The 26,981-nt window shown below is 44.9% G+C and overlaps 1 protein-coding gene across 2 annotated transcripts; it reads right to left on the bottom strand.

Moving 5' to 3' along the window:
* Positions 1–1,054: 1,054 nt before the first annotated feature.
* Positions 1,055–25,489, bottom strand: LOC311024312 (lamin-A-like). Of its 2 annotated transcripts, none has more exons than XM_084026671.1 (13): positions 25,359–25,489; positions 23,161–23,565; positions 8,695–8,851; positions 8,182–8,307; positions 7,505–7,675; positions 6,452–6,577; positions 5,985–6,205; positions 4,080–4,386; positions 3,895–4,002; positions 3,208–3,327; positions 3,067–3,126; positions 2,819–2,989; positions 1,055–2,126 (listed from the first exon to the last, which is right to left on the bottom strand). In XM_084026671.1, exons 2-13 carry the CDS (start codon positions 23,514–23,516, stop codon positions 2,091–2,093), a joined length of 1,959 nt encoding a protein of 652 aa, XP_083882797.1. In that variant the 5' UTR covers positions 23,517–23,565; positions 25,359–25,489; the 3' UTR covers positions 1,055–2,090. The 2 variants fall into 2 exon arrangements, with proteins under 2 accessions (XP_083882797.1, XP_083882798.1); XM_084026672.1 differs by lacking the exon at positions 25,359–25,489 and adding an exon at positions 25,206–25,224.
* Positions 25,490–26,981: the final 1,492 nt, after the last annotated feature.

The raw sequence follows: 26,981 nt of genomic DNA, 5'->3' as shown, positions 1-26,981 counted from the left end.
AAATTGTTCTTTTCTATAATGTGTTGTTTTTGTATCAAATGCAGTTAGATAATAGAAACCCTGTGTACCATAAAGAATGTACATTGTGCTTTAAATGCTACACTTTTGTATGGACATATACTTTTGAATGTAACCACGGGAACATGTGTATATAATGTAAATAAAAATGGCTGCACTTTTGTGGTTTTCAACGCCAATTATTTATCAAGGAAATAACTACAACAGTGATCATTTTTACTCAAATTTATTTTAGAAAAGAAAAACATTCATTACAGCGACTGAAAGCCCCCCCCCCCCCAAAAAAAGAAAAGTTAACAGCATCATTATTACAGACACAAACCATATTTGAAGCAAATTACTACTTTCAGAAATCCCAGTCGGTATAATTTTAAATGGAAGTCGTTCAAAGGCCTCTGGAGACTTTTTGTCACATAAATTCAAGTCTGTGGCTCCGATCGGGTTTCTTGGTTCTTCATTAACTTGAACCAACATCGCATACAAATGTTAGAGTCGTGCGTTTCATATGAAAAACACTAAAACAAGAAGCATCGACGGGCCTCTGAAAAACCCACGACGGCGCCTTTTAAATGATCTGCTTTGGATGATTCGGTTAATAGTTGCATATATTTCATAATTATACTCCGTTATCCTCGGAGGTGGGCGTTTCTTTAACGATCATCAGCCCTTTTTAAGGCACTTTGAGCATCATACTGTCAAAATCAAAGGCAAACAAAAGAATCGTGGCAGAAATATCAACTTATAAGTACAATACAAAACAAATACAATACAAAGGCGATCAAGTATTTTCCATAAATGCTTTGATCTGCTTTCCACAGGAGTATAAATGAGTTAAGCTGCCGGACTACAGTACAAATCTACCTGCTGATATTTGCAGAGACCCCTCGATAAAAGCAGTGCATGAAGCCAAAGTCACAAAGTATAGAAAAAACCCACACAATCCCAGATCCAAAAATCATGCAAAGCCAGAGAGGAAAGAGAGAAAAAAAAAAACACCTTTTGACCAGTTATTTCAGTCACAAGACTGATTTATGAGTGATTGTCGTTTTCTATCCTCTAAAAAGGCACATTTGTTAATTCATCTGTAAAAAAAAGCATGTTAAAATGTTTCCAAAAATCTACTGTACCACCTTGTAAACAGCAGCAACAGCTCTCTATTAGGATAACGTTCATTTGGTGGAGAACAACCCACACAAATATATATATAAACTGCATATGTGGCTCCAGGAAAGAATGACAACATGGTTGCTGTTTCCCCAGGTAGGAAACAAATCACACATTCCCATATCATCCTCGACAAAACATCTTTGGTTTTACTTTTTAAAGCAACTTATTTAAATGTACATCAAACGGAGAGACACGACAGCATAACCAAATCTCTCTCTCTCTGGGGCCGAGCTGTGAATTACAGAAAAATATATATAAATATATATTCATCTCAAACAATTAACTGTGTGCGTGTAGCAGCTCGATCTAAATCCTCACACTTGAAGGCTAGACGGTGAAAAACAACCTGAGCTTTAAAGTACTTTGGCTTTTCTTTGGAGACAATTCCAACATACGTTTATGATAATAAAAAAAAAGTTAAGCATTTAGCAAAATACTGTATGAGAGAAGAAAACAAAACGACTGTAAACATGTTAAAGAAAGTTGTGGTTTGACGGATGATAAACATGATTAACGAACACCACAGGATTCATTCTGCTGTCAGCGTTCACGAGCTGCATGGCCTTTAAGTGTGTGTGTGTGTGTGTGTGTGTGTGTGTGTGTGTGTGTGTGTGAGATAGAGAGAGAGAATGTGCAAGAAGAGCAGGACAAGCGTGAGCACAGCACACATGCAATAACATAACTTGAATATACAAACTCAGAAGCGGAACGTATGAAAATCCTTTCAACTTTTGCCCCAAAAAAAACCTTGAAGCGAACTCGAACCTGCAGATTCATCTGAGTACAAAAAAAATTAGATTTTATTTAAGAAACAACAAAAAGACTAACAACCCAACTGGAAATGATGGTTGTCCTCTACGGTGGGTTCAGGTGAGGTCTGTTTTTTTCTGTTTTTGTTTTTTTTTTTACATGATGGAGCATTTTTCCGGCTTGGCCCGACCCTGAAGGAGGAAGTGACATCACAGTGTTAAATATTAACAAATAAATTGGCTTAACGATGAAATAATGAATGCGATCCATTTAGTTTATAATGTAAGAACTGTTTTAAAGGCTGAAGTTTGGGATTTTGGCCGTTACCACCTTAGAATCTTTGCAACCTGTGAAAGGAAGTGACCATATTTGGACTGCGGCGGAGCGACGGGTGGATCAGACCAACGTAAGCAGCAGAGCAGCACCCTTACTGGATCTGGATCCGACTGGATTCTGGTGTTTTTGTCATTCAAGGTCAACTTTACAGCTAAGTGTTAAAGTCATCTTAGAAGCTAACTAGCATTGGTAGCGTAGCCTGTCAATCAGCAGGTAAGCCCCGCCCCCTAAAGCATCCTCTGCTTTCTGGTCTGGTGGACTCTAAATGGACCATAATGTACTAAATGAACATCATGCTGGATTGAAGAAGACTTGAAACTAGAGATTGAGACCATAAACTCATGTTTACAATGTTTACTGAGATAATACATCAAGAGAAGTCACATTTAGTTTCTATGTGAAGATACGGACGTTTCCTGTCATTTTAAACCGTAATGCGTCTCGAGAACAGGATTCGAAGGTCACACGCAATATATTTGGGTTCATTTGCACTTTAAACTGCAAACTTATGCATGTCACACACGATTTTAACAAGTGGTTTGCGTACCTGTCTGGGCTCGTTGGTCCCCATGAATAAGGTTTGTCCCACGAGGCCTTCGGGTAGACCGCCGCCGCCGCCGCCGCACGAGCGGTCCGACGTCTGGCCGCAGGAGTCGCAGATCACCGTGCGGCTCCGGAGGTTGTACTCGTTGTCGCCACCGCTGGTGCTGTGAGCGCCCTGCCGGTGGGAAGGGGGTGGGGGAGTTAGTTAACGCCGCTGCTCAACTTGGGGAGTCGACAGAAGCGAGGACTCACCATGTCGTCGTCCTCATCGTCCACGAACAGGGTGCGGGTCACTTTCCTCATCGCCATTTCCTGATTGGTGGAGGATGAAGAGAGTTGAGTTACTGCGGTTTATAATAGAACAGAGGAGGTGACATATAAAGGAGGTCGGACCTCTCCGTTGCCGTTGATGAGGGAGGTCTGCAGGAGGTCTCCGGTGCCCCACGAGCTCTGGTTCTTCCACACCAGGTCGGAGGGGGGGTTGTGGGTTCCACCGGCAGCGGAAGACCAGATCTGCAAAAGGTCAAAAGGTCAGAGTCTTTTGAGGAGATCGGCAAATAATCTAATAATTCTTAAAGTCGTGCTGAAAAGAGAAACTACTTCTTAATCACATCCCGAGTCATGTGGTGCAGCGGTTTAACAAATGATGAAAACATGTACACAATATTCACAAAATGACCAATAACATAATGACATCTCCTTATCAATAAAGCTGCAACTTCTAATCAATTTCACTCAAATACATCACGATACGGAAGTCTGATCCTCGACTAGAAGCTGCCGTTGACATACATTTAAAACAAAAACAACTAAAGATTAAAGATTTTAAAAAGGTGTCCTGTGGAGTTCTCTTTAAAAACTTCTCTTTTTTGTGTGTCCTGAGATTGAAGGCTTTCCCTTTCACATTTTTATTAAAAGTTATATACAAGTTATATATAAGTATTCAGACGTTTATAGTCTTCTGCATTTAAGCACACGGAAACTTTCTTGGTGCATCACTGACACCTGGAGTTAGTGTTAAAAACGTATAAATATAAAATAGAAGATGAAGAAAAAGGGGCGGACGTGGGTCTGACTTACAGTGACGGTTCCTCCGGCCTTCAGGGTGAACTTGTGAGGGAACTTGTAGCTGATGGGGTTGGAGGCGTCCACCTGTCTCTTCACCTGCCAGTTGGCCAGAGATTGATCCTGGACGAGGGAGATCACATGCTATTACAGGGAACTCTGAAAGCTCTCCGGTCTGCGTGACGCGTGACCTCACTGACCTCGTCAGCCTTGTTGCTGAGACGGATGAACTTGCCCTCCATGTCGACCTCGTCCACGGTGACGCGGCCGCTGGCCGAGGCTTGCTGGCTGACGCGGACGTTAACCCCCGCCACGCTGGAGTTGTCGCTGTCGTTGAGGCGGCGCTTCTTGGCGATGGACGTGCCGGAGGAGTTGCGGCTGCTGGAGGCGGTGCCGGAGGTGAGGAGCACGCGGCTGGCGTGGGTGTGGCCCGAGCCGGAGGTCTGGGCGGTGGACCGGGTCACTGTGACCTTGGTGAGGGGTGTAGAGGTGGGTGACAGACGCAGCCTGAGGGAGGAGGGGGGAGATCCAGATGGTTTAGACCAGAGGAGTCACATGTCACGTATGTCTCAGTCAGTAACGGGACGTTTTATCTCTCTGCAGTGATTGGTCGATCGTTCTCTGTGTTCTACTTCCTGTGCTTTCAGTGAGAGAGTCGGTCTCCTCAGCCAACTCACCCAGTTAATAAATAGGTTTACATCTGAGAAAAGATGCTCAGGTGGGGCTGACATCATTCTTCATGTTTTATTTAATAAATGTAAAATCATCTTGAAGGTTTTACACACTTTATAGTCTTCTGTTCTTGAGGAAATTCATAACCCTTTTGAAATTTCCCTCGAGATCAATAAAGTATCGATCCATATGCAGGTTTTTCTTGGGATTGCTAAACAGTGAACATGTTTGGGTGATTACTTCTTTTTTAATGTGTCTCTCTGATTGGTGGAGCGGTGGAAAGACTGACAGACGGTTTTAGGGAGTTTTATTTTGTTTGTCGAATATGACTGATATCTGGGATCTTTGAGGCCTCAAACAGCCGTTTCCCTTCACATCGGTGACTCTGGTTGGTTCCTCAGCTCTGTGTTTGCGTTCCGTCTCCAGGCCCTCGGACCGGACTAACCAGCTGAATCAGATACACCTGGACTCCTTGTGCATAAAAGCACCAACAGCAGAAGTCACTCCTCTCCCAGGTCTTTGTGTTGGCTTCGTTTCTGACTTCTCAGATTCCTCCCATCGATTCCTCTCACTTATTTTAACTGAATGTTTGGTTAATAAATACATAAAACTGTGAATTCAGGCTTTGTTTTGACCAGACCCTTTATAAAGGACTCTTCCAACAGACTAATGACTAAGATTTTCATTATTTCTTTTATTTATAAATTTTATTGTCTTTCTACTGTCTTTTTACCTTCTCTTACCAACTCTCCCCATCGTTTCTCCTGCGATGTTGATGTGTATAATTTATTTCCTCTGTCAAAAGCTGCTGATTTTAAAGTTGCTACATAAATGAAGTTATTATTATTATCATATGTGATTTCTATGTAAGCCACTAATAAACCTCTATATTTAAAGGGCTTACAAGCATGTCAGCAGGAGTTATTTCCCCTGATTTCTTCGTCTGAAGCCGTCTAAAGTAATTTGTCAGTTCGTTAAGTCCATTAAAAAGTGTGCGACGGGGATCCAACAGTAATACGCCTCGTGTGTGTGTGTGTGTGTGTGTGTGTGTGTGTGTGAGAACGCTACCCGGCGTTCACATTAAGCGCTAACAGTCGCCTCAGAGTCCCGTTTCTCTGCTCATTACTCATCACAACATGCGGTCGATCCAGCAGCCTGTTAACCTCAGAACCAACACACACATCAGCGCTGACTACACTTCGGTCAGTCCCCACTATTCATTTCCCCCCACGTTGGTCCTGATGATGGAGGATGACAAATCGCTCAAAAACTGTCCAATCAGCGAGTTTCCTATCAGTCTGGTGTTTACTCCTGCCCCCCCTTGGTAAGTAAGTGAACTGCAGGTGTGAAAGCAGTCGAAGTGCTAAGCTGTACCTGCTGAAGTACCTGCTAAGCTGCTTGATTTGCATTGTGACCTTCACCAACGACCTCACCTCTCCTCCTCGCCCTCCAGCAGCTTCCTGTAGGCGTTGATCTCCATGTCCAGCGCCAGCTTGATGTCCAGCAGCTCCTGGTACTCGTCCAGCTGCTGCAGCAGCCGACTCCGGATGTCGGCCATCTCCCGCTCTTTGTCCTCCAGCCGCCGCCGCATCAGGTCCCGCTCCCTCGACAGAGCCTCCTCCAGCTCCCGCACCTTGGACTCGCTGGCCGCCAGCTGATTTAGAGAGAACACACACACACACACACACACACACACACACACACACACACACAAAGAGAGGTTAGTCAATCCGGACCAATTAAGCCGTCTCTACACTACTTGCAACAGTACAAACACGCCGAGTCGGCTTGATGACTCAGGTGAAGCTTAACGTTAAATTAATCAATGGTGCTCAGTCAGCCGTAGGCCAGTAAAGCTCGCAGGCAGATAACGTGTGTGTGTGTGTGTGTGTGTGCGTACCTGTTTCTGCAGCTGGCTGAGCTGGCCTGACATGCCCTCCAATCGGATTCGGGTCTGCTGCAGCTCTTCATGAGCGGCTCCCACCAAGTGGCTGTTCCTGTCGGCTGAATGACGGGCGTTCTCCAGCTGAGGGGGAGGGGGGAGAGAGAGAGAGAGAGAGAGAGAGAGAGAGAGAGAGAGAGAGAGAGAGAGAGAGAGAGAGAGAGAGAGAGAGAGATATCAGTGTATCATGTATTTATCCTCAACTTGGGGTTCAGTGTCTCGTTCAAGGACACTTGGACAAGCGGACAGCAGGAGCCGGGCATCAAACCGACGACCTTGTGATCAAAGGACGACCCGCTCTACACGCCGAGCCGCTGCAGTACGGATGGGATATAGGATTTTATCACGGATGTAAATAAACAAAAAAACTCACAATAAGTTGATCGTAAAAAGCCGTCGAGCTCACTGTCGTGGTCGAGGAGTGAAAATACATTTATGAAAGATTATTTTATTTTTATTTTTCTGTGAGGCAATAAAAACATTCTTAACAAAATGTTACGTTTTAGTGGCGTTTTAAGAACATTTGGATGATTATCGGGAGAATATCGTGAATATTCTGACATGAACTTTTCCTATCGTCCCACGCAAAACTCAGAGTTGTGTTCACTGTCATCCTTTAATGAACACCACAGAGAAACAACTCGTTTAGCCTCTTGCAGTCTGTGCTGTAAAGTCTGCTCATTTAGAAACAGTTAATCCCAAAATAGATTTTCTCGAGAGGTGCAGTAAAACAAAGTTAAAGCTTGACGGGTTTAGCTGTGTTGTTTCACATCCAAGAGCATCGCAATGACCAAACCTGCTGTTGTGTTTATCCACATTCCTCCCACAACACACTGATTCAATTAATTTCCCTCCTGTATGGAGACAAAAGGCAGGAGACCAACTAAAGAGGGAGAATTACACCCTGATTAAATGTTGGGGTTGTCGGACAGACAGACAACGAGAGGAACAGCCTCCGCTCGGACTCTAGGTGGCGACAGAGCTGCGTCTCCCGCGGCGACCAGCCGGTACCTTGGAGTTGTAGGTCTTCTCCACCTCCTCCTTGTAGAGGCGGACCTGCTCCTCCTGCTGGGCTCTCATGTCCACCAAGGCCTCGGCCAGCTTGCTCTCGAACTCCAGCTGCCGCCCGGAGTCCATCTCCACCACGCGAGACTCGTAGCGACGCCGGGACTCGCGCTGCTCCTACGGACACAAACAGGTCGGGGGTCTTTAGTTCACGTCTGACTTTGACTGATTTGGACTTTCTCAACTTACAGAAGAGTCATTTGTATTCATATTTGGTTTATTTTCTTTCAGGCGATTTAAAAGACTCCAAGCCGTCGTGGTCAATGAATGAGACTGCATTGATTAGTCCGTCGCTGTGCAGTAATTACTTGTTTACAAGAACAGAGGACTCGACCTCCCTGGTGACCTTTAAGCAACTCCTGATCATCCTGTTTGGATCTGCTGCCAGCTGGGGTCAGGACTCCACGAGGACATTACGGCAAGCACTTAACATCCAAGCATTTTAATACAACTTGTGTGTCTTTCTACTTCAAACACCAAAATAAAAGAGATGAGATCTATCTGAAGGGGAGATGTAAAACACACGCAGGATGTTTGGAAGTTAATCGATAGATCTCGAGGAAACGGATGACTTAAGACAGCCGTGAATAAAAATAGGAAGGTTCAGGTGAAGAGTGTCGAACCTCTTGAGTGATGTTCTTCTGGAACTCCAGCTCCTCCTTCACGGTCTGCAGGCGGTTCTCGGCGTCCACTCTCCTCAGCATCTCGTCCTGCAGCTGCCTCTTGGCGTCGGCGAGGCTAGCTTCCAACTGGGAGGGGGGGAGGAGGGGAGGGGAGGGGAGAAATGTGCTTTAATGGAGGCATGAGAGTAAATATTTCAATCAAAGAGAGAGGGAGAACACCTGTAGTTAAGCCTGAACTGTATCTACGTCGGTCCTGAGGTGAACTTCATTGACTAAACAACCTTATCAGCATCGCCACCTTCTCTTTCATAACCGACCGCCTGCAAGCTTCATCTCAAAACTACCTCTTATTATAATCAATGCACGTCCTAAGAGGTTTACAAGACAAGAAAAAACCCTTTCTGTTTACAGTTTAGAGTGATGTGTGATGGGAAAAATGAAGAAAGCTGAATAAACGTGACACATGTTTGCATGCTTTCTGAACCAGATCCAGTAAAGAGGTTGTTTTCTCACCTTGGCCAGCTGGGCCTTGAGGTCCTTGACCTCGGCCTCCAGGGTCCGCTTCTCCCCCAAGGCGGTGGAGAGGGAAGCGTCTTTAGAGTTCAGCAGGGCCTCCAGGTCCCTGAGCCGGGCCAGAGCCGCATCCAGGTCAGACTCCTTCTTGCTGTTCCTGTTAAAAAAAAAGACGAAACGACTGACGTCAGTTTGCTGTGTGACTCATCTCACTCCCTTCACACCAAACACTTTTACATTAAAGATTAACCACCTCTCAAATATCATTCTAATGCATTTCTTTGCTTCGTGCGAATCATTTTGAGTAACGTTTTCACACGACTGTTCTCCTAACTCCGGTGTCGTATCCACCGAGTTATTAACACCGACGAGAACAACTGGTTTCTTCGGCGACAGACGCCGTGGAACGAACACACACACACACACACACACACACACACACACACACACACACACACACACACACACACACACACACACACACACACACACACACACACACACACACACACACACACACACACAGACACACACAGACACACACAGACACACACACACACACACACACACACGGCCTCATTGTGCAGAGCAGCAGTTGTTGCTGCGAGCTGATCTCAGGCCAGCACATCAACGCCGCCATTAGCCGTCTGTATTAAATAAGAGCCCATTAAACTCTCGTCTCCGGGGATGGAGATCGAGCATGTGCTTGTGCTTGTGTGCACGCCGCCTCTCCCTCTTAACATCATCGCAGGAACCGATTGGTTGGAAAGAAAGAAAGAAAGAAAGAAAGAACACCAAACTTGGCTAGAGTCATGGAAAACCAATCCCAGGAGACGATGAAGAAAGAGAGTGAGGGTTGAGGGAGAGAGGGAGGGAGGTTGTTAGCACTATAGGTGGTTCATGCATGAGGAGGAAACGAGCTCCCTGTTATTCTATTTGGGCCTCCAGGCCAGACTTCATCATCACTAATAACGGCCATCTGCTGGGGGAGATGGCTTCCAGGCTCAGACCTCAGAGTCCTCCTCGGCTCACGAGATCATCACCTCAGAGGTGGAGCCGTCATTTAGGGGTTTGTCGTACGACAATATCAATTACTGCTTTCAATAAGCAGCAATTAAAATGTTTCCTCCTGGAGGAAATGCTTCTTCCAGAAAAAGAGGAAGATAAAGTGGCAGAAAAAGCAGAACTCTGATGAAGCTGAATGAGTCTTTTATGTCCAGCAACAAAACAAACGGTCTAAAATTAAATCCAGAGAGAACAAATCTGTGATGCTTTCAGATGTACAAATCAAGCTTAGAGAACTTTGATGTGTGATTATATAAAACGCTTCTCAGACGGCTCATTGTTCGGATTCAGTGTTTGAATGAGTCCAAATCAGATAACCAGGATGTACACAAGCAGCTTACAGACTTCCTCCATCGATCGTCTGTGACTCAGCATCACCCCGCGTGTGTGTGTGTGTGTGTGTGTGTGTGTGTGTGTGAGAGACATCTACACAGACTACATTCTCCAGACGTTACAGTGGGTTTATGAGGTACACGTCGTCATAACAATACTTTAACGAGGGTTATAATATTTGTGAGTGAACTGGTGATTTGTCTCGTGTTATATTGAGAAATGTTTCTGGTTTACTGGGCGTCGCTAATCAGCTGCCGATTAAAGTGTCACCTTAAACTCAAACAGTGACCTTTGACAGAACCTCTTGACCAAATTTAAATGACCAGATGCCTTATTTTTTTTTGCAGAGATGCAGCAATTCATATCAATACCCTTCTTCTCCAGCGGGTTAAAATACAGTTTTCCACCATTTAACAGCTGGTTGCACAACGTTGGGTTTGTTGAAACTTTACGATGCTGCCGTGTTCTAATCCGAGTAGATCACAGAGCGAAGAAGAAAAGACTCTTCGACTTGTAAAGACACAAGAATGTGACTTGTTACGACCCAGGTGTACCGAGGTAATAACATGTCACACAGACAGACAGACAGCATTAACACCTACAGACACACCCTCTATTCTAGTTCCCTACAAAGACACCAGCCAGTGTCAAGGCTCCTACAAGGTCAAAGGTTATAGAACAACAGTGTAGAAGCACCTCTGGTTGGTTTAATCTTGGTGTGAGAAGAACTGATTTCCCTCCCAAGGCTGCGGCTGCTTCTTTAATTGTGGACCGTTTTAAAATTCACAACAATGCTGCTCATTAAAATATTATGCACTCTGATAATCAAAACGGCTCCGAGACAAAAAAAAAAGAAGTGTTTTGTGTTTTACTTAAATGGGTTGTAAAGAGTGAATGCATTAGTGATGTGTACGCTTCCACGTTTGAGGTAAACATTTCTTTAAACAGCGACGTCGGCCTTTTTTTCCTGTAAAGTGACTGTTGTGAATGGAGGCGGCTGATTGGCCGCTCATTAGTGCTAATGGACCCGGCCATCAGTGAGCAGGAGTGGGATCGGTGTATGTGACGGCAAGACAGAGACGGTTCCAGCAGAAAGGCATGCTGGGAAACCAGGCGGCAACCTTCTGGGTCTGAGGAGTGAAGCCAAACCTTAAGAAGTGCCTTAAACTTGCATTCTTTCCACTGGCCATCGGGGGGCGACTCCTCTGGAAGTCTATGAGAAAATGACCCTACTATAATATCATCTCAGTAAACATGAGTTTATGGTCTCAATCTCTAGTTTCAAGTCTTCTTCAATCCAACATGATGTTCATTTAGTACATTATGGTCCATTTAGAGTCCACTAGAGTCTTAAGCACGTTAGTAGGAGGCGAGTGAGTCCTGATTCACACCGGAGTGATTCGGGGTTGGATGGGTCACCTGAGAGCCGTTTGACCCGTCCTGCCTAACGACTCTTCATTAGTTTATGTTTGGACATAAACGTTCTGAACAAACAAGCTGCTGATTGGAAAATGACTTTATGTGGCTGCATTTATTTTGTTGTCGTCTGTTAATGCAGATTAATGTTGGATGCGGGTCAAACCAGAAGCAACGTTTTTAACAAATGCACTAGTTTAGGACGATTTATCTCTGGTTGCCAGTGGGAGACAACTCGACACCTCGTCTGCTGGCTAAAATAAATACGTAAAAAAGGGAAATCAGCAGACGAGCAGTTCCAGGTCACACAGAGCGGGATGGCGGACTTAAACTACTTCCCTTTGCTTCTTCCAGGATGCTGGAGAACAGCGGGGGGGCGTCTGAAGACGACGGTGAGGACGTTGGAAAACCTGGCTTTGGCTTCGCTCTTAAGTGCATGTGTGTGGGTGTATTTGTGCATGTTTGAGTCTGTTCTGCACCGCGTGGGAGGGCTGGCTGCAAGAACCGGTGTGTAGCACTGAAGTGCATCCCTGTGTGTGTGTGTGTGTGTGTGTGTGTGTGTGTGTGTGTGTGTGTGTGTGTGTGTGTGTGTGTGTGTGTGTGTGTGTGAATGTATGTCCCTGTGTTACATTTACATAATCCAGTGCAGGAGTGTGCGTGAGCTCCTGATGCAGGACTACCTGTTTATATAATCCAGCATGGAGAGTAATTAGAGAGCCTCAACATAAATATCCACTGACTTCATGTTTACATTGTGTTTCCATCAAAAAGCCTCGCAGCCGGCGAACACATGTGAGTGGACTCGCTGCAGTTATTTCTTCAAGAATCACACTATTAATATTTGCAAAAAAAACAAACACAGTCGGCATGAGACTAACAAATGTGGCGCTGAGAATGGCTGCCGGCCAACAGACGAGCAAAGCAATGCAGATCACATTTGGGAAATTAGGTAAATAAAGAAAAAAAAGGAAATAAACCAGCCTGTTTTTATCCAGACAGGGGAAATGTGTTGCAAAGTAAAACAGAGTTGTTTTCAAGCTTGCAAACCGAGGAAGACCTCTGTGCCGAAGAGGGCAGCGATGCCCGAGATAAAGTCTGCTCTGAACGAAGGAATTAAAAACAGGAAAAAGAAGTGTAATTTTTTAAGTGTAGACCACTTCTTTCCACCCACACACCAATGTCTGCACTCTTTAGGGAAAAAAACATCCAACGTGTTCCTGAAAAGTAATAAAAGCAGCACACATCATTCCACCCATTTTCTCCAGCTACGATATCAGAGCTTTATAAGGCATTTAGTTCCAGAGCAAACAGAGTAAATGACACATTTTAGAAACACAAAGACAAAATGGGAGCTATTGGACGGAGACGTGTGAGATGGGGGAGTCGAGGAGAAGTGAGGCTGCTGGTGGTGGTGGTGGGGGGGCGACGGTGTGAAATGGAAATGCGAGAAAGAAACAGACAAAAAGAGTAAGAGAAAGAAGGGGAATAATGGAGACGAGAAATCTGAGGAGGAGGAGGAGGAGGAGGAGGAGGAGGAATGTGTTGGCTCGGCTCCCAGCCTCAAGGATGACTCACAGCTATCTTTGTCCACCCCAGTAACGAGAAACGAACCCCGCCTCGTGGAGTGCAAGAGAGAAAAAAGCCCTCCCTCCTCCCCTGTTTTGCTATGCCGTTGCCGTGGTAACCAAGGCCTTGTCGTCAGGCTTGCTAGTATGCCGATTCTACCACGCTGTGGACGCTAAGGGATAAAATAAAGAAAGAAATAAAAAGAGGTGTAGAGTTTTCTGTGCAGATTTTTTTCAAACATATCTTAAGACGGAGAGGACGTTCTCTCGTTTGAACGCTCCTGAAGGAAAAGTCAAACCCATAATTTCTACACGATACGGCAGCCGGATTACCGCAGCCACGAGGCCAAAAACAGAGACCGTAGCAACCCCGAAGCCAAGTAGTCAATCAGCACAAACCTCAATATGAAACGTACATTCAGCGATTTTAAAGCTGACCAACGTTTAAATTAAAATATATAGAGATGTATAGGATTTGAATGCCTGGACTTCTGGAACCATTACAGCAGAAGTTAAATGTGTGCAGAATATTGTCCAGGGCGACTTTACCAGCGTTCCAAATATAAAACACTTGAGATTACGTAAACTCTGAAGGAGCAGCCTTCAACACTTTCCCAACTTTGCAAACCAAAGCAATCCATGTTCCTGCTGAGGGTCAACGTAGTCGACCTGCCTGACCATTTCAAAAGATTAGTTCAAGTTACAATAAAACATATTCCTCACCTATAGCACAATCTCACGCTGGCTCCGGCTTCGAGTTCATTATCTCTGAGATTTGTGTTGCTGCCTCATAATTAAGGTGAAAGGAGATTTAATTTGATTTAATATCACTTTCCGGAAACGACGACCCCGTTACTCTGGATTATTCACAGACATCAACGTCAGCCGTTTTCACAACGACCAGTAAACAAGACTCTCTGGATTATCCAACGAACAAAGAGATGCTCTTTTTGTTTTGGATAATATTTGTTGGCAGAAATCTCAAATGGTTATTTGAAAACCAGCTTTATGTGAAGAGAATGTTATAAAAGGGAAGATAACAAACATGTTCCCATTTATTAGCACCCAGTCTTTACAGCGTGACTGCAGCAGTGCATTGTGGGTACAGTTTATTCGTCATTACCTGATAATTAGAGTGAAGGGGGTTAGCAACAACTAGCTGCTCCGGCTCAGACACACTTAAGGTGGACTGACCTTTAAGGTGGACCAGCGCTATTCTCCTTTAAGTGACAAGCTGCTCCTCTGTGTCTATTTGACTTTATTCATTTATTTATAATATTAGTTATTATCAGATTATTAGCATCTCTGCAAACTGCTGTTTCTCAGCATCATGTTGTATTTTTGTTACAGTCAGAAGGTGAGGATTATCTGATGAAAATAAAACTGCGATGGTATTATTATGTACTCACACATGTACTCAGCGAGTACTGAAACGTAAGTACTTGTACTGAGAAGAAGCAGCTGCAGGAGAGGCTGCCGTCGTTCCAAACAAATCATCACCTCCTTCATTTCCTGCAGCACTATTCAAATAATCAGACACGCAGGACAAATGTCCATTGTATTGTAAGTTACTATGTACACACACACACACACACACGGTGTGGGCGGAGTTTCCCCGATGACTCACAGCTAAAAACACAGAGGAGGGGGGAAAAGAAAAAAGGGGGTTCTCCCAAATTCCCTATAGATTATCTAAAAATGTTCCTTTCTCCAATTAAAGCCCCTCCTTCCCTTTTTTCCATCCTCACTACGTTCAGTTTAGTCCTAAAGCAGCTTTATGTTGCTGGAAGGAAAAGGTGACGAGGAGGAAGGTTGTTGAATAACGGGGTTTCAGCAAACAAAAATGCAGGGGCCCCGAAAAATAGAAGTGGCACCGGTCCATTACAAGAAAACACCGTCTTTTAAACCACTGATTATTACTTTCATTATTAAAACAGAATGTTAATGGTTTTGTCATATTCCGGAGCCAAAAGTGACAAATTGTTATAGTTGTCCAACCAACCGTCCGATACCTTCAGGAATATTATCATAAATAATCTGAAATGCATGCTGGGAGGAGACATTTGCCCTCGTTTTGGCAACCAGTTGAATCTACACTAAACCTTGAGATGATGCATCATTTGCACAAGATCTGAGGCAACAGAGCTGATTTCATAAAGGAACAGCTATTTTATTGAGTTGTTAGACATTTCTTTTTGCACAATAATTCAGTTATTTGAAACGGAGACCATTTCAAAAGCTGGAATTTGTGGACGTTTTCTTTCTAAATGACATTTATCGATCAAAGTTGCTGATTAATCTTCAGTCGAGCGACTAATCAGCTCATCTGCACTGATTTGCAGAAGCGTGAAAGCGACTTCAGCCTGTAAATAAAAGACGTATTGGACGAGGATCTCCAAGACCGACATATGTTGCACCATGCACCGACATGTGTGGAGCTGCAGGTGAGCCTTGATGCTCACAGATAAACCGAGATGGGAGGAGCATCTCAAAGAGGGCCTGCTGACTCCTGAGCAAAGAGTATGCAGTAAAAGAAACATTACAGGCTGGCACATGAGCGTTCCTGTGTCTCTCCAGGGTTCCAGCAACACAATACCGGGGATTGTTTAGTCTTTGCCAGGGAGGCCGGCCCATGCACATCCACATGTGGCGGACGGGAACAGAGTCGCCTGTGTTTTCAGCCTGGAAAGCAGAGCGAAAGCCCGAGCGTGTCCGATTTCAGGAAGACAAACCGGGGAGGGAGGGGGACAGGCCACGGTTTTTGTTTGAGCCGCCCTCCAAAAGCAAACTCTGCAAGCTGAAAGGAATCATATGTACTCTTTGTCCCATCCACACACATTTGCATTTACAGTTCCTCAAACACAATCAGTCAACACGTGGTGAAAGAGAGAGAGTGTGTCCCGCCTTTTAGAAAGTGTGTCCACAGTCACCAGAAGACACACGAGACATGAACGCACCGAGCCTGCAGCCACTAAGCACCGCTGTCTTAAACATTTGCTTCCGAGTTTGCAGGCTCTTCTGCAGCGTCTCCATTCACATCCTGCACATTAATTCTCATTTGCATTAACAAGAAATCTCCCCGGCGCATCGCCACCCTCACTTCTGCTCCACGTCGTAAACAACAGATTGTTCTCGCCTCCAACGAGGCGCGGAGCTCCTTCCAGCTGCAGTGTGCTGCTTATGTTAGCTGTAAGCTAAACAGAACAGCCATGTGGAGTTTATGAGACTGTGATGAGCTTTGGTCAGCGTTCTTACGAGGGAAGGAGGGGGGGGAAAAAAAGGATTCGATGCCTGGAGTATAAACCGAGTTGTGGTTGTGGGACGAGCCGGGCGTTCAGTGCTCTCACGCGACCGGCATCAAATACAGACATGCAGGCAAAAAAAATAAATAAAAAACCGCCGACACAGCACACAGGAATGTGTTCTAGCAGCTCACATCCGAGGCAAAACGGTGACGGTTCTTTTCAGCAGGAAAACTATTGCAGTAACGAATTGTTGACTTTCCTGCGATTGTCTAAACTCTGTCCTGCTCTCGGAGGCAAACCCCACCCATCTGGTGCCAGCTTCATGCAAACTATTCCCAGGTTGTGTGTGTGTGTGTGTGTGTGTGTGTGTGTGTGTGTGTGTGTGTGTGTGTGTGTGTGTGTGTGTGTGTGTGTGTGGATTAAAAAAAGTAATTATTGCCATTCATGTTTTTTTTAAACTGACGTTTTTGTTTATAGTAACGTCCTGTCAGCTGTTTTTTCCTCTTTTTAGTATTTAAATTATGGATTTATTTCTGCATTATTGTCAGTTGTGTGTTTTCTCGTCTCTCTTTCATGCGATAGAGATTTTAAATGACAATAATCAGCATTATTTTTACCAAAGCAAACTAACCGACGAGGAACCGAATCACGCTTCCTTCCTTTATACTTATATAACGTCGTTATAAATAAAGAGTTAATGCAGAACATCTGAGTTGAAAGAGCGGCCGCACAAACTCGTTGCCTCTTTTTAGATTAGAACGTGGAGCCGCTCCAAACATTCAGCTCATTTCAGAGTAAATTAACTGTTTGTTTGGGGTTTTTGGCAGATCTGGAAACAGATTGTTACATAACGAACCAGATGGGGGAGGGGGGGGGGGAGGGTAACAGTCCACCAAACTTTACCCATTGGTCTATGGACAGAAAGAGCGAGCGAGCATGAGAGACAGAGGGAGAGAGACCATGTTAAAGTGATTTATTCTGTCCATGTGCGAGTGAGTCATCGAGGGCATGGCTGCCTCCGAAGGTTTCATGGAAACTCTCACTCACACACACACACACACACACACACACACACACACACACACACACACACACACACACACACACACACACACACACACACACACACACACACACACACACACACACACACACACACACACACACACACACACACACACACACACACACACACACACACACACACACACACACACACACGTTCTCCATTATACATATTCTGTTACCGGTAGCTATTTATCCTACAGCTACATTATCTGTAGGATGCAGAAACAATTACAAAACAACATAATTAAACAAACTGTGTGGCTTTACGTGACATAATAAAGTAGCCCATAAGGGAAGAAACTCCTCGGTAAATAAGGAGAATTCTGTAAAATAAAAGGATGCGTTCCAAAGCAGATAATCCCTTTTAATTAAAAAACTAACAAAAACAAAAAGTACAAATTAATCACTTTCCAGTTTCTTAAATGAGATTTGCATATTTAATATAATAGAAAATTAAATATTTGTTTGTAACCATGGGCTCTGAGAAATTGTGATGGACATTTAAAAGAAAAATCCGTTTTGGAGAAAATCATTGCATTAAGATGATCATTAGCCATAATGTGTTGATGCAGACTTTTCAAAGTGCATTTCTCCACTTTCAGTGTTTACTGTTGCCAAACACTGCAGAGAAACGTTATCCAGCAGAAGCATTCATACAATTTACTTCTAAATCATTAATCACTCTCATTTTTTACGTACTTTTGAACGACTTATGCAACATCAATGTGTGTGATCCACATTTACATCACCGCTGGATAACAGCATGACAGGCTTCTGTCGGCGCCGTTATCTGGCCTCGCATGACTCGACGTGGCAGACGAGTGTCTGCCGTCACGAAATACAAGCTGAGATCATCGTAGGGGAAACCCCCCCACCCCCCTCGAGGCAGCCAGGAGAACAGAGGAGACACGCGATGAAAGACGGCGGCGCGAGGAAACCTGCTTTTGCAGCCTATTTCTGGCCTCGGCAGCAGCAGCAGGACCGGTGACGCTCAGCTAAGGGTTGTGGAGTTCGTTGACTGTATTATTAATATGCAGACAAAGGTCTGTAGAAAGGTGACGACTTTGTGAAGTAATAGTTTGAAAAATGTTGACCTAGATATCTAGGTAGATAGAAGACATTTATTTCCCACTTCCCACAAGCCAATAGTATCACAGCGTTGGTGTCACATGGCTGAGTTCAACGGTCACTCGGGTAATCCTTAGAATACGGGGAATATTTACTGTACAAAACAAAACCAACAACATCAACCAACAGCCTTTAAACATGAAGCTAGATTGTCAAAATGAGGTAAACAGCTAGTTAGCTTTAGCACAAACGTAAACAGACAGCTGATGTAGGACGACGATGAAAAGAGTCATCTCTTGACTCGACCATCAAATATGAAGGTTTAACACGAGGCGGTTCGGACGCTTTACTGGGATGTTTTACTCAGAGTTAATCCTTCATTAATTTGAGGATCTCTACCCGTTCCCCTCCGATACGACGAGTCAGCACGTCTGCAGAGAAAAAGGGTCGATCGGTGCAATAATTACTGGAGCTGAGGGATAAAAGATGGAGCCTTTGTGCTGCTGTTAGTCCATCAGGAATGCAGCGGGCCGACTTTGAGCCACCGGTGTTAAGAAGAGAAAAACACCTGTCAAGGAGGGGATTTGACATTTAAACAATGCTGCAGGATTATAATGAAACCTTCGCCAGCTTAATATTTCATCCTGCTAAGTACTCTGACCTAATAACGGCTCGTTACAGTCATTAATTTTTTAACCAGATCAGCATAATCAGTCTTTTAGATGTTGGAGGGAAGGTGCATCCACTACAATGAGCCATAGCTTCAAACTGAAGCTTTAAAAGAATCACATTTATCTGCTGCACGACAGAATGTTTTTATTAGTATTTCTTGAAGGTGTTTCGTCAGATAATTAATCGGCAAATGTTTTGATAATGAATTAATCCGTTATTTTTTGGGGGGCTGAAACGTTAAATATTTCCTGGTTGCAGCTTCTAAAATGTGATAATTTGCTGCTTTTTTTGTCATTTTAATGATAGAGAAATTTCATCTTTGGGTTTTGGATGAAACAGCAGGCGTCAGACAGCTTTTTATTCACTATTTAGACAAAAATAAATTGAAAAAAAAAACCCTGCAGATGAATGAATAATGAAAATTAATTGTTACTTGATCCTGGAGTATATCAATCTCTTTCTGTAACTACCAATAAAATTATTATTTATAGCATGAATACATAATTAAACCATTGGGTTTACACTACAGTTAGTTTCCTAAAAAAAAACGGTGTCAAATTCAGGTTGTGATGTGCATTAAACTGATTTCTTATTTGGTCTGATGTCAGCAGAAGGAGGAAAGTCTTTGTGTAACTGCTGCCATCAGCCTCTTGAAATAAAGCATCAATAAACATCCCGATCACAAGTGGAACGCAGACTTTTTCTTGTCCATTTTAGGGAAAAAGACTCGAAGAAGGCGAAGATTTCATCCCAACAAACTCGAGACAAGCAGCTTGAATGAGTCCTCCTGTTATCCACAACGTGGCCCAATAATATGTGTAAGATGTCTAATGCGTCACCATGGAGACGCATTTATAGTTTTCCCTCGAGTTAAATAAAGAGTTTACTCACTGACTAAAATTAGACCGTTCCCATGACGTCAGCCGCTTCGTCACGACCTCCCTGGTTTCACTTCCTGCCTTTCTCGAGGCTCCCGGGATGAAGTATGTTAGTAAGAATAAACAAAAAGCTTCTGTTGATCCCGCTGTGTGCGTTGCTAACTGTGTGAGCTCCATTTCCTTTTGCATCATTAATGTCAGCGCCCGCCGTGAAGCCCGGAGATGTAAGTTAATAAAGGTCAGAGGACAGTTTTACATCTAAATGGGCTATAAGACAATCAAAGAGGATTGTGGGTGATCATAAGCAACAAGAAACCGAAGGAACATAATATTCCAAAGACAGGAAATGGGACTGTGCTGTAGATAAGTGCACTTCCTGCCACGTTCTCCGATCGTCGGCTTCAACGTTTCATTTTGTTCTTCGCCCGGACACGTTCTAACGCATCGTGGCGACTCATCGCTTAATCCACCGTTTGTTTTTTAGAACAACATTGTTGTGGACTGGCAGCATCAGAAACGTCTGAGATCTACCTGCTGCCACACCCTAAACACACACCACACACACACACACACACACACACACACACACACACACACACACACACACACACACACACACACACACACACACACACACACACACACACACACACACACACACACACACACACACACACACACACACACACACACACACACACACACACACACACACACACACACACACACACACACACACACACACACACACACACACAGGGTGGGGTCAGACTCGGCTGAGGTAAATCCCTGCCCTGTAGTCAAAGCAGATCTGATCCAACAGAACAAAACACAGGGTTTGGCCGTTTACTTTCCAAGCCTTACAGTCGAGTCTGGTTCTTATCAGACGGACGACAAAACGGAGCAGTTCAAAGTCAAAAAGGGGCGGGGTTTCTCTCTCACATTAACACAATCAACCATGACCGTGACTAACAGGGTTATTATTTATTTAATGTCACAATACATGACGAATGCCCATCATCATTTCCTGAAGGTATAAACATAAAGTATATTTAGTTTAATATCATAGAGCCACCCAGCATATATGCATATACCTGTGAGGATGGAATATTATTTTAATTGAGTATTGCACATCTTTTGCAATAATGTAAATACGCGGAGTATTTACATTATGCCTGGTTGGAGCGTTAAAGGCTTTTAGAGAACGAGTCCTGCCAGTTCCCCTCACACACGTTTCACAGCTGGAGGGCAGACTGGGTGCGAGACGCCAGCCAGACGCCACTATTCTGGAAAAAGGAAAGACGAGGGAACCAGGTCTGGAGTTGTGTAGCTCAAGGGCTCATAGTCGGTGTCTCCTGAGGTGACTCCCAGGTTTAGATCCATTTCACAGCACCACATTCCACCCACACCTACTTCTCTGCAAAGTCTCTCTCTCTCTCTCCCTCTCTCTCTCTCGACAGTTTTGAATTATTTACAAGTCAAACAGAGCTGTAGGGAGAATGGTCGACATTCTGGTGCAACAGCCTGAGGTTTGCCTCGGATGGGGGGGGGGGGGGGGGGGGGGGGTTGCATACAAAGACGTGTGTGATGAGATGGAGTGGCATGCCTTTGGGGCTTAAACAGGTGTGTCCAGTCTCCACCTGTCACCGTTTGTTCTGTCAAACATGACGGGAACAACCGACAAAAAAAAAAAGTCTACATATGGCGAGACGCAGCCGCGTCGCCGGCCTGAAGCTCAGCTCAAAGCAGCCCGTCACCGCGTGTATTAATAAACCCCACTTCCCGTTACAGTCAGCCCATTCCAAAGGCCGTGAAAAAAAAAAAAAACCTCTGAGTCACCACCCCGTCACTCCGAGCCAAGACTCCCAGAGCTCCATGGCAACCGGACACCAAACACTAAAAGTCTCACAGATAAAGCCGGCCCCGGCTGGGTGGAGGGATTCTTATCCCACCACACACGCCTCACAAGATCGGCCTCCTTTGGAAAACAGTGTTGCTACCAAATGAGCACAATGACAAAGCAAATATAGAAAATATAGAACAATAGTCCACATCCATCCCACCGACAGCATATTTCCAAACCACAGATTGGTGAGCTGGAGATCGTGACAATTGACAGGATAAGCATGAATACCGTAACTTTAAATAAACGGTTTGTGATGGTAGAGAAGAGAAAAATACAGCCTACAAAAATAAAAATAAATAATATAATTAAATAATAAAAAAGAAAAGGTATCCTCCGTCTTATCTGTGATGGAATGCTAATATTTGTTGAAGTTATTCCAGAGTGATAATCGGTATATTATCATGAATCACACTATATTTGTCCAGTATAATCTCCTAGTGCTGAACATTTCCACCTCTCTGATCCGTCACTCTCTAAACAACAACAACATGCACTGAGGGTGTGTTTTATTTTCTAAAAAAGGCCCTCTGACCCGAGGTGCACTTTGCCAAGACGTCGTCACATTCCTGGAGAGCCACAAACGGCCGAGGGCCGACAAAAACACAGACGGCAAAACTCCCGACTAACACCGCACTTTAAGATCACTTTTAGATCACTGCTATGTGCCTTTTGATGATCCTGATCCTGTTAATGTTAATGATCCGGCTCCTTGCAACCGAGTTGTGTAAAAAAAAAAAAAAAAATTAACTAATGAAAGACATGCTGGCAGCCTGTTCTGGGGTGGAGGTGTGTCGCTTCCAACTTCCCCCCCCTGCAGGCTTAATGTGCAACTAGCTGTAGTCTGCCAGCCGACGAGTCACACGGAGTCAACCAGCAGGAATGTAATCTACGGTGATGCTTAATGTCCGGGTGCATTCCTGCTGGGAGAATCAGAGTGTTGCACCACCGCGGCCGTACTGTAACGACGAGGTGGGAACCGAAGCCACAAAAAGGTGAAATTACAACATGTTCAGTTGCTTCTGGAACAACAGTGTTTCCCAATAAGTTGCCCTTAAAAAGGAAGTGAATTCCTCCATGAAGTAAAAAATGTAAAGTCATGAATCCTGAGTTCAGCTGCATGAAAGTCTGTTATATTCTGATATTAAAGTGTATGAAGATAAATGAGATGCATGATAAATATCTTAAAAACGTGTACCATGTGACTACTTCTCTAACAAAGCCCCTCCCCCTCATCCACATGCCCCGCCTACCTGGCTTTGAGCTCCTTGTGCTCCTGCCTGATCTTGCTCAGCTCCAGCTGCATGCGCGCCCGCTCCTTGGCCACCTGGTCCAGGGTCTTGCGGGCGTCGGCCAGCTCCGCCTCGTAGGCCCCCTTCATGCCCGACATGTCGCGGGTGATGGACGACTCCGACTCGGTGATGCGCAGCCGCAGCCCGGCGTTCTCCGACTCCAGCGAGCGCACCTTATCGATGTAGACGGCCAGCCGGTCGTTGAGGTTGCACAGGTCCTCCTTCTCCTGGAGCCGGGTGATGCGGGCCGGGGAGATGGTGGCGCTGCCGCCGCCGCCGCCGCTGCGGCTGATGCGTTTCACACTCGGGGTTTCCATGGCGATAATGGCTCAGCAAAAGGAGGTGCAGAGAGGGGTGAGTCACTGGCTGTGGGGGAGGAGAAGAGAGGGCAAGGCGAGAAGAGTTAATGAAAAGTGTGTGAGCTGGAAGTCTGGAAACGCAGTGCAGCAAATCAAGTTCAATCACACATTAAACTTTGATGCACACTGAAGAAACGTTCCAGTCTTGTGTGATCCTGATCCTGGTCTGGGCAGCCTGCCTTCAGTGCTGGGTCGGATCTGAATGATAATTTACTCCAGGATCCTCCCCCCCCACACACACACACACACAGCCAGTAAGCACATCTATAAAACTTTATTCAACACCCTCCATTGTATTTGAATTATTAAAGTTTTTGGAGGCAGAGCTCCTTCACAGGAATGTTTGGGTGTTTTTTTTGGACACAAAACCTCTATTGTTTTAAAAGAGAGTGTGCAACTGTTTTCCTGCCCTTAGTGCCTCCTGATAACATCCCTTCTTCACGCTGGCATTTCCCCCATTAGAGTGCAACACCCTGTGATAGCACATGCTTGGCTCTCCTCTCTCCTCCGGCTCCATTTAAAAAAAATAGTGGTAGGAGCGGTTCAGCCACTTTGAGCAGGTCACTCCTGAGAAAACATATTTCCCACGAACACCAACCTCGACATTGGCTCACTCACGAGCCAATTAAAACACTTTTATAATGACTCTTAAAATCTGCAGCCGGAGCCGGGGACACCAAACTAAAAATCCAAAGACTGTTAAAATGGAGGCAAACCACACACACAAAAAAAACTTCTGAATTCCACAGCGATCATCTTAACAACCAGTTGCAGCAGCAAGGATCGCAATACCAAAGTGTTGACTCATAATATAAGGAAAGGCTGCAAGATGCCCTCAAAAGGACATAAACCTGCTATATTGTGTGCTAGCAAGGATAATAAATAAGAGAGCCCAGGGGTGTGTTGGAGGATTAGTATCCTCTGAAATCCTCGATGGATGCAAATTTAAACATTTCAAGCTGTAAATCCGACACTACAGAATTAAATATGCACTATGATTACTTTCCCCCCCCATCAGTCGGCTCAATACAGCAATTATGGCCTTCAACAACATTAATGAATGTGCCAGTAATGTTATGATGAGCTGTGGCGAAGCAGGTGTGACCAGCAGCGAACCACTTACAACCTTTTTTCTACTGGATGGCGGGAAAAGCCTGAGCAGTGGGTGGACTCCACCATCCCAACATCCCTTTACCACTACCGAAAGTGCAGCCGAGGACGTGCACTCCCATCCGTGTGTGTGTGTGTGTGTGTGTGTGTGTGTGTGTGTGTGTGTGTGTGTGTGTGTGTGTGCACGCCCACAGGAGTGAACCCACGCGCTCACAAGTACACTCTGGCCTAACTTTGAATAAATGAAGCGTCCACTCACAGGTGTCGCCCGATGTTTTTATATTATTAATATTTTAAAAATAAATAAAGTTATTTCCACACCACCGTCTGACAAGACAAGCTATAACTTTAACTACTAAGTTAGAAGATAAACAAGCCCTGTACCATGAATATTTGCACAACAGTAGCACTACTGTCTCCCAGTGGTGCACACACACATATACACCCACACCCACACACACACACACACACGGAATAAAAAATAACTAAAAGTGTGAAGAGGCAGAGAGGAATCGGTGCAGACTCTCTGAACCTTACCTCGGCGGTGTGTGGGAACCTCTCGACTTCAGCCTGCTGAAGGGACTAAAAGTGAGGACCTTTCTAGAAGTTTGTCTGGCTGCTGTGTGTGTGTGTGTGTGTGTGTGTGTGTGTGTGTGTGTGTGTGTGAGAGAGTGTGTGTGTGTGTCATACCCCAGAGGAGCGTAGAGAAGAGGTATCCGTTGAATAATGCAGTCCTGCTCTCTTGCTAGTGGGTGTGTGCGCCTTTGGCTCGTGCCCTGAACTGCTCTCCTCGCTGTCGCTCACCGCACATGTACCTACTGCTGAGGAGGGAGAGAGGAGGGAGGGAGGGAGGAGGGAGGGGGGAGGGAGAGAGAGACGGGAGGGTGGGGCATCAAGGAGGAGTCAGACTAGACAGTCTGTGTACACTCAACACAGAGAGATAGAGAGAGCAGCTGCTCTATCTCGCCCTGCACAGGCCCTATCACTTCCTTTCTCATTTCACTCTCACAGATCCTCTCGCAGACGCAGTGACCTCATCACGGCTGCAAGAGGCAAGTTAATATTAAAAAAACAAAATAAATAAAAACCCTTACCGGTGACACAGACAGACTCCCGGCAAGTGAAACCACTCTGCTCCTCGATCAAACAAATCCAAAGTACATGAAAATCATTCATTACCCGTCCGTGTCATCGTCATCCGGGGCAGAAAAATATTAACCTGTCGAGGGATAAAGTCCACAGATCTTGTGTGCCGTTTCCCCGGCGAGTGTCAGAAGAATTCCCACAAGTCATCTTGAAAAGTCTCGACGCTCAAAAAAAACCCAAAGTTGATGCTGGTCTTATATTTACTCCACTCGGGGTGGAGTTAATGGAGTCACAGGTCCAATCAAGTTCTGATGCAGAGGAAAAGTAGGACGTTTTCTGCGTGTGTGTGTGTGTGTGTGTGTGTGAATCTCCTCACCATGGAAATGGAGGTTTGTGTCTATTTGTGTGCGCGTGGTTAAACAAGGGGGCAAGACAGCGCCTCTGTTTTTGGGCATGGGGCCGGCCCGGTGGCTGAAGGGAGTATCCTGGCTTCAGCCTCGGCCTTCCAGTGGAAAGCAGCCGTCAGCCTCCGAAGCTGCTTCAGCTCTCTGAGTCACACGTCTATACAAACAAAGCTCGCTTGTTCACCACCTCTCTCTCCCTCTCTCTGCCTTCATCTAGCCTTTGACCTCCAGTCGGCCCGTCAGTCGTACCACTGAAGCCAGCACGGTGAAACAGGGATGACCGATCATAAGTTTGGGTTAGATGCCTGAAGCAGAAGAGCCAATGATTCCCCCATGATTATGGATCATCTGCAGGGGCTTGATCAATAATTAACATTGTTATTTTACTATTTTAGTAGCTTCTAACAGAACAAAACATGTCAGGGCTAAAAAATAAAAAAAAACACCATGAAGGCAAAATGAGAGGAAAGGGTTGACTCTTATAATTTTGTTGTCAGGAAATTGCAGCCAAATATATTCAGTAAAGAATTGAGGAAAGTACTAATTACTTCCTTTGCTCTCATTACTTCCCTGCGTACACTGGTTGGGTAAAACGTGAGAGAAAGCTTTCAAAATGAATACAACAAGTTAATTACTGCTGTATATTATTTGGATGCTGCTTTGGAAGTTTGAAAAAACCACCACTCTTCAACTCCCAGCAGCATTCAAGTCTGGGCCGCCTGTCTCACACACTGGAGTCTCAGACTCCCTCATTAAGGGGAGACGGGAGCAGACAGACAGGCCGATGTAACTCACGATATAAAAGTAGTGAGAAGCGTTCGCA

The sequence above is a fragment of the Eutrigla gurnardus genome, assembly GCF_963514095.1.
Source record: "Eutrigla gurnardus genome assembly, chromosome: 14".
NCBI lineage: Eukaryota > Metazoa > Chordata > Actinopteri > Perciformes > Triglidae > Eutrigla > Eutrigla gurnardus.
The sequence above is the reverse complement of the archived record's forward strand: the minus strand, read 5'-3'. Positions and strand labels throughout refer to the sequence as shown.

Bases quoted from the DNA above. Each gene is read 5' to 3' on its own strand.
- LOC311024312 (XM_084026671.1), bottom strand. From the start codon at position 23,516: ATGGAAACCCCGAGTGTGAAACGCATCAGCCGCAGCGGCGGCGGCGGC. The intron at 7,676-8,181 runs GTTCGACACTCT...TTGTGTCCGTAG, and splicing joins AGAAGAACATCACTCAAGAG to GAGCAGCGCGAGTCCCGGCG. The intron at 6,206-6,451 runs GTACGCACACAC...TCTCTAAATCAG, and splicing joins TCAGCCAGCTGCAGAAACAG to CTGGCGGCCAGCGAGTCCAA.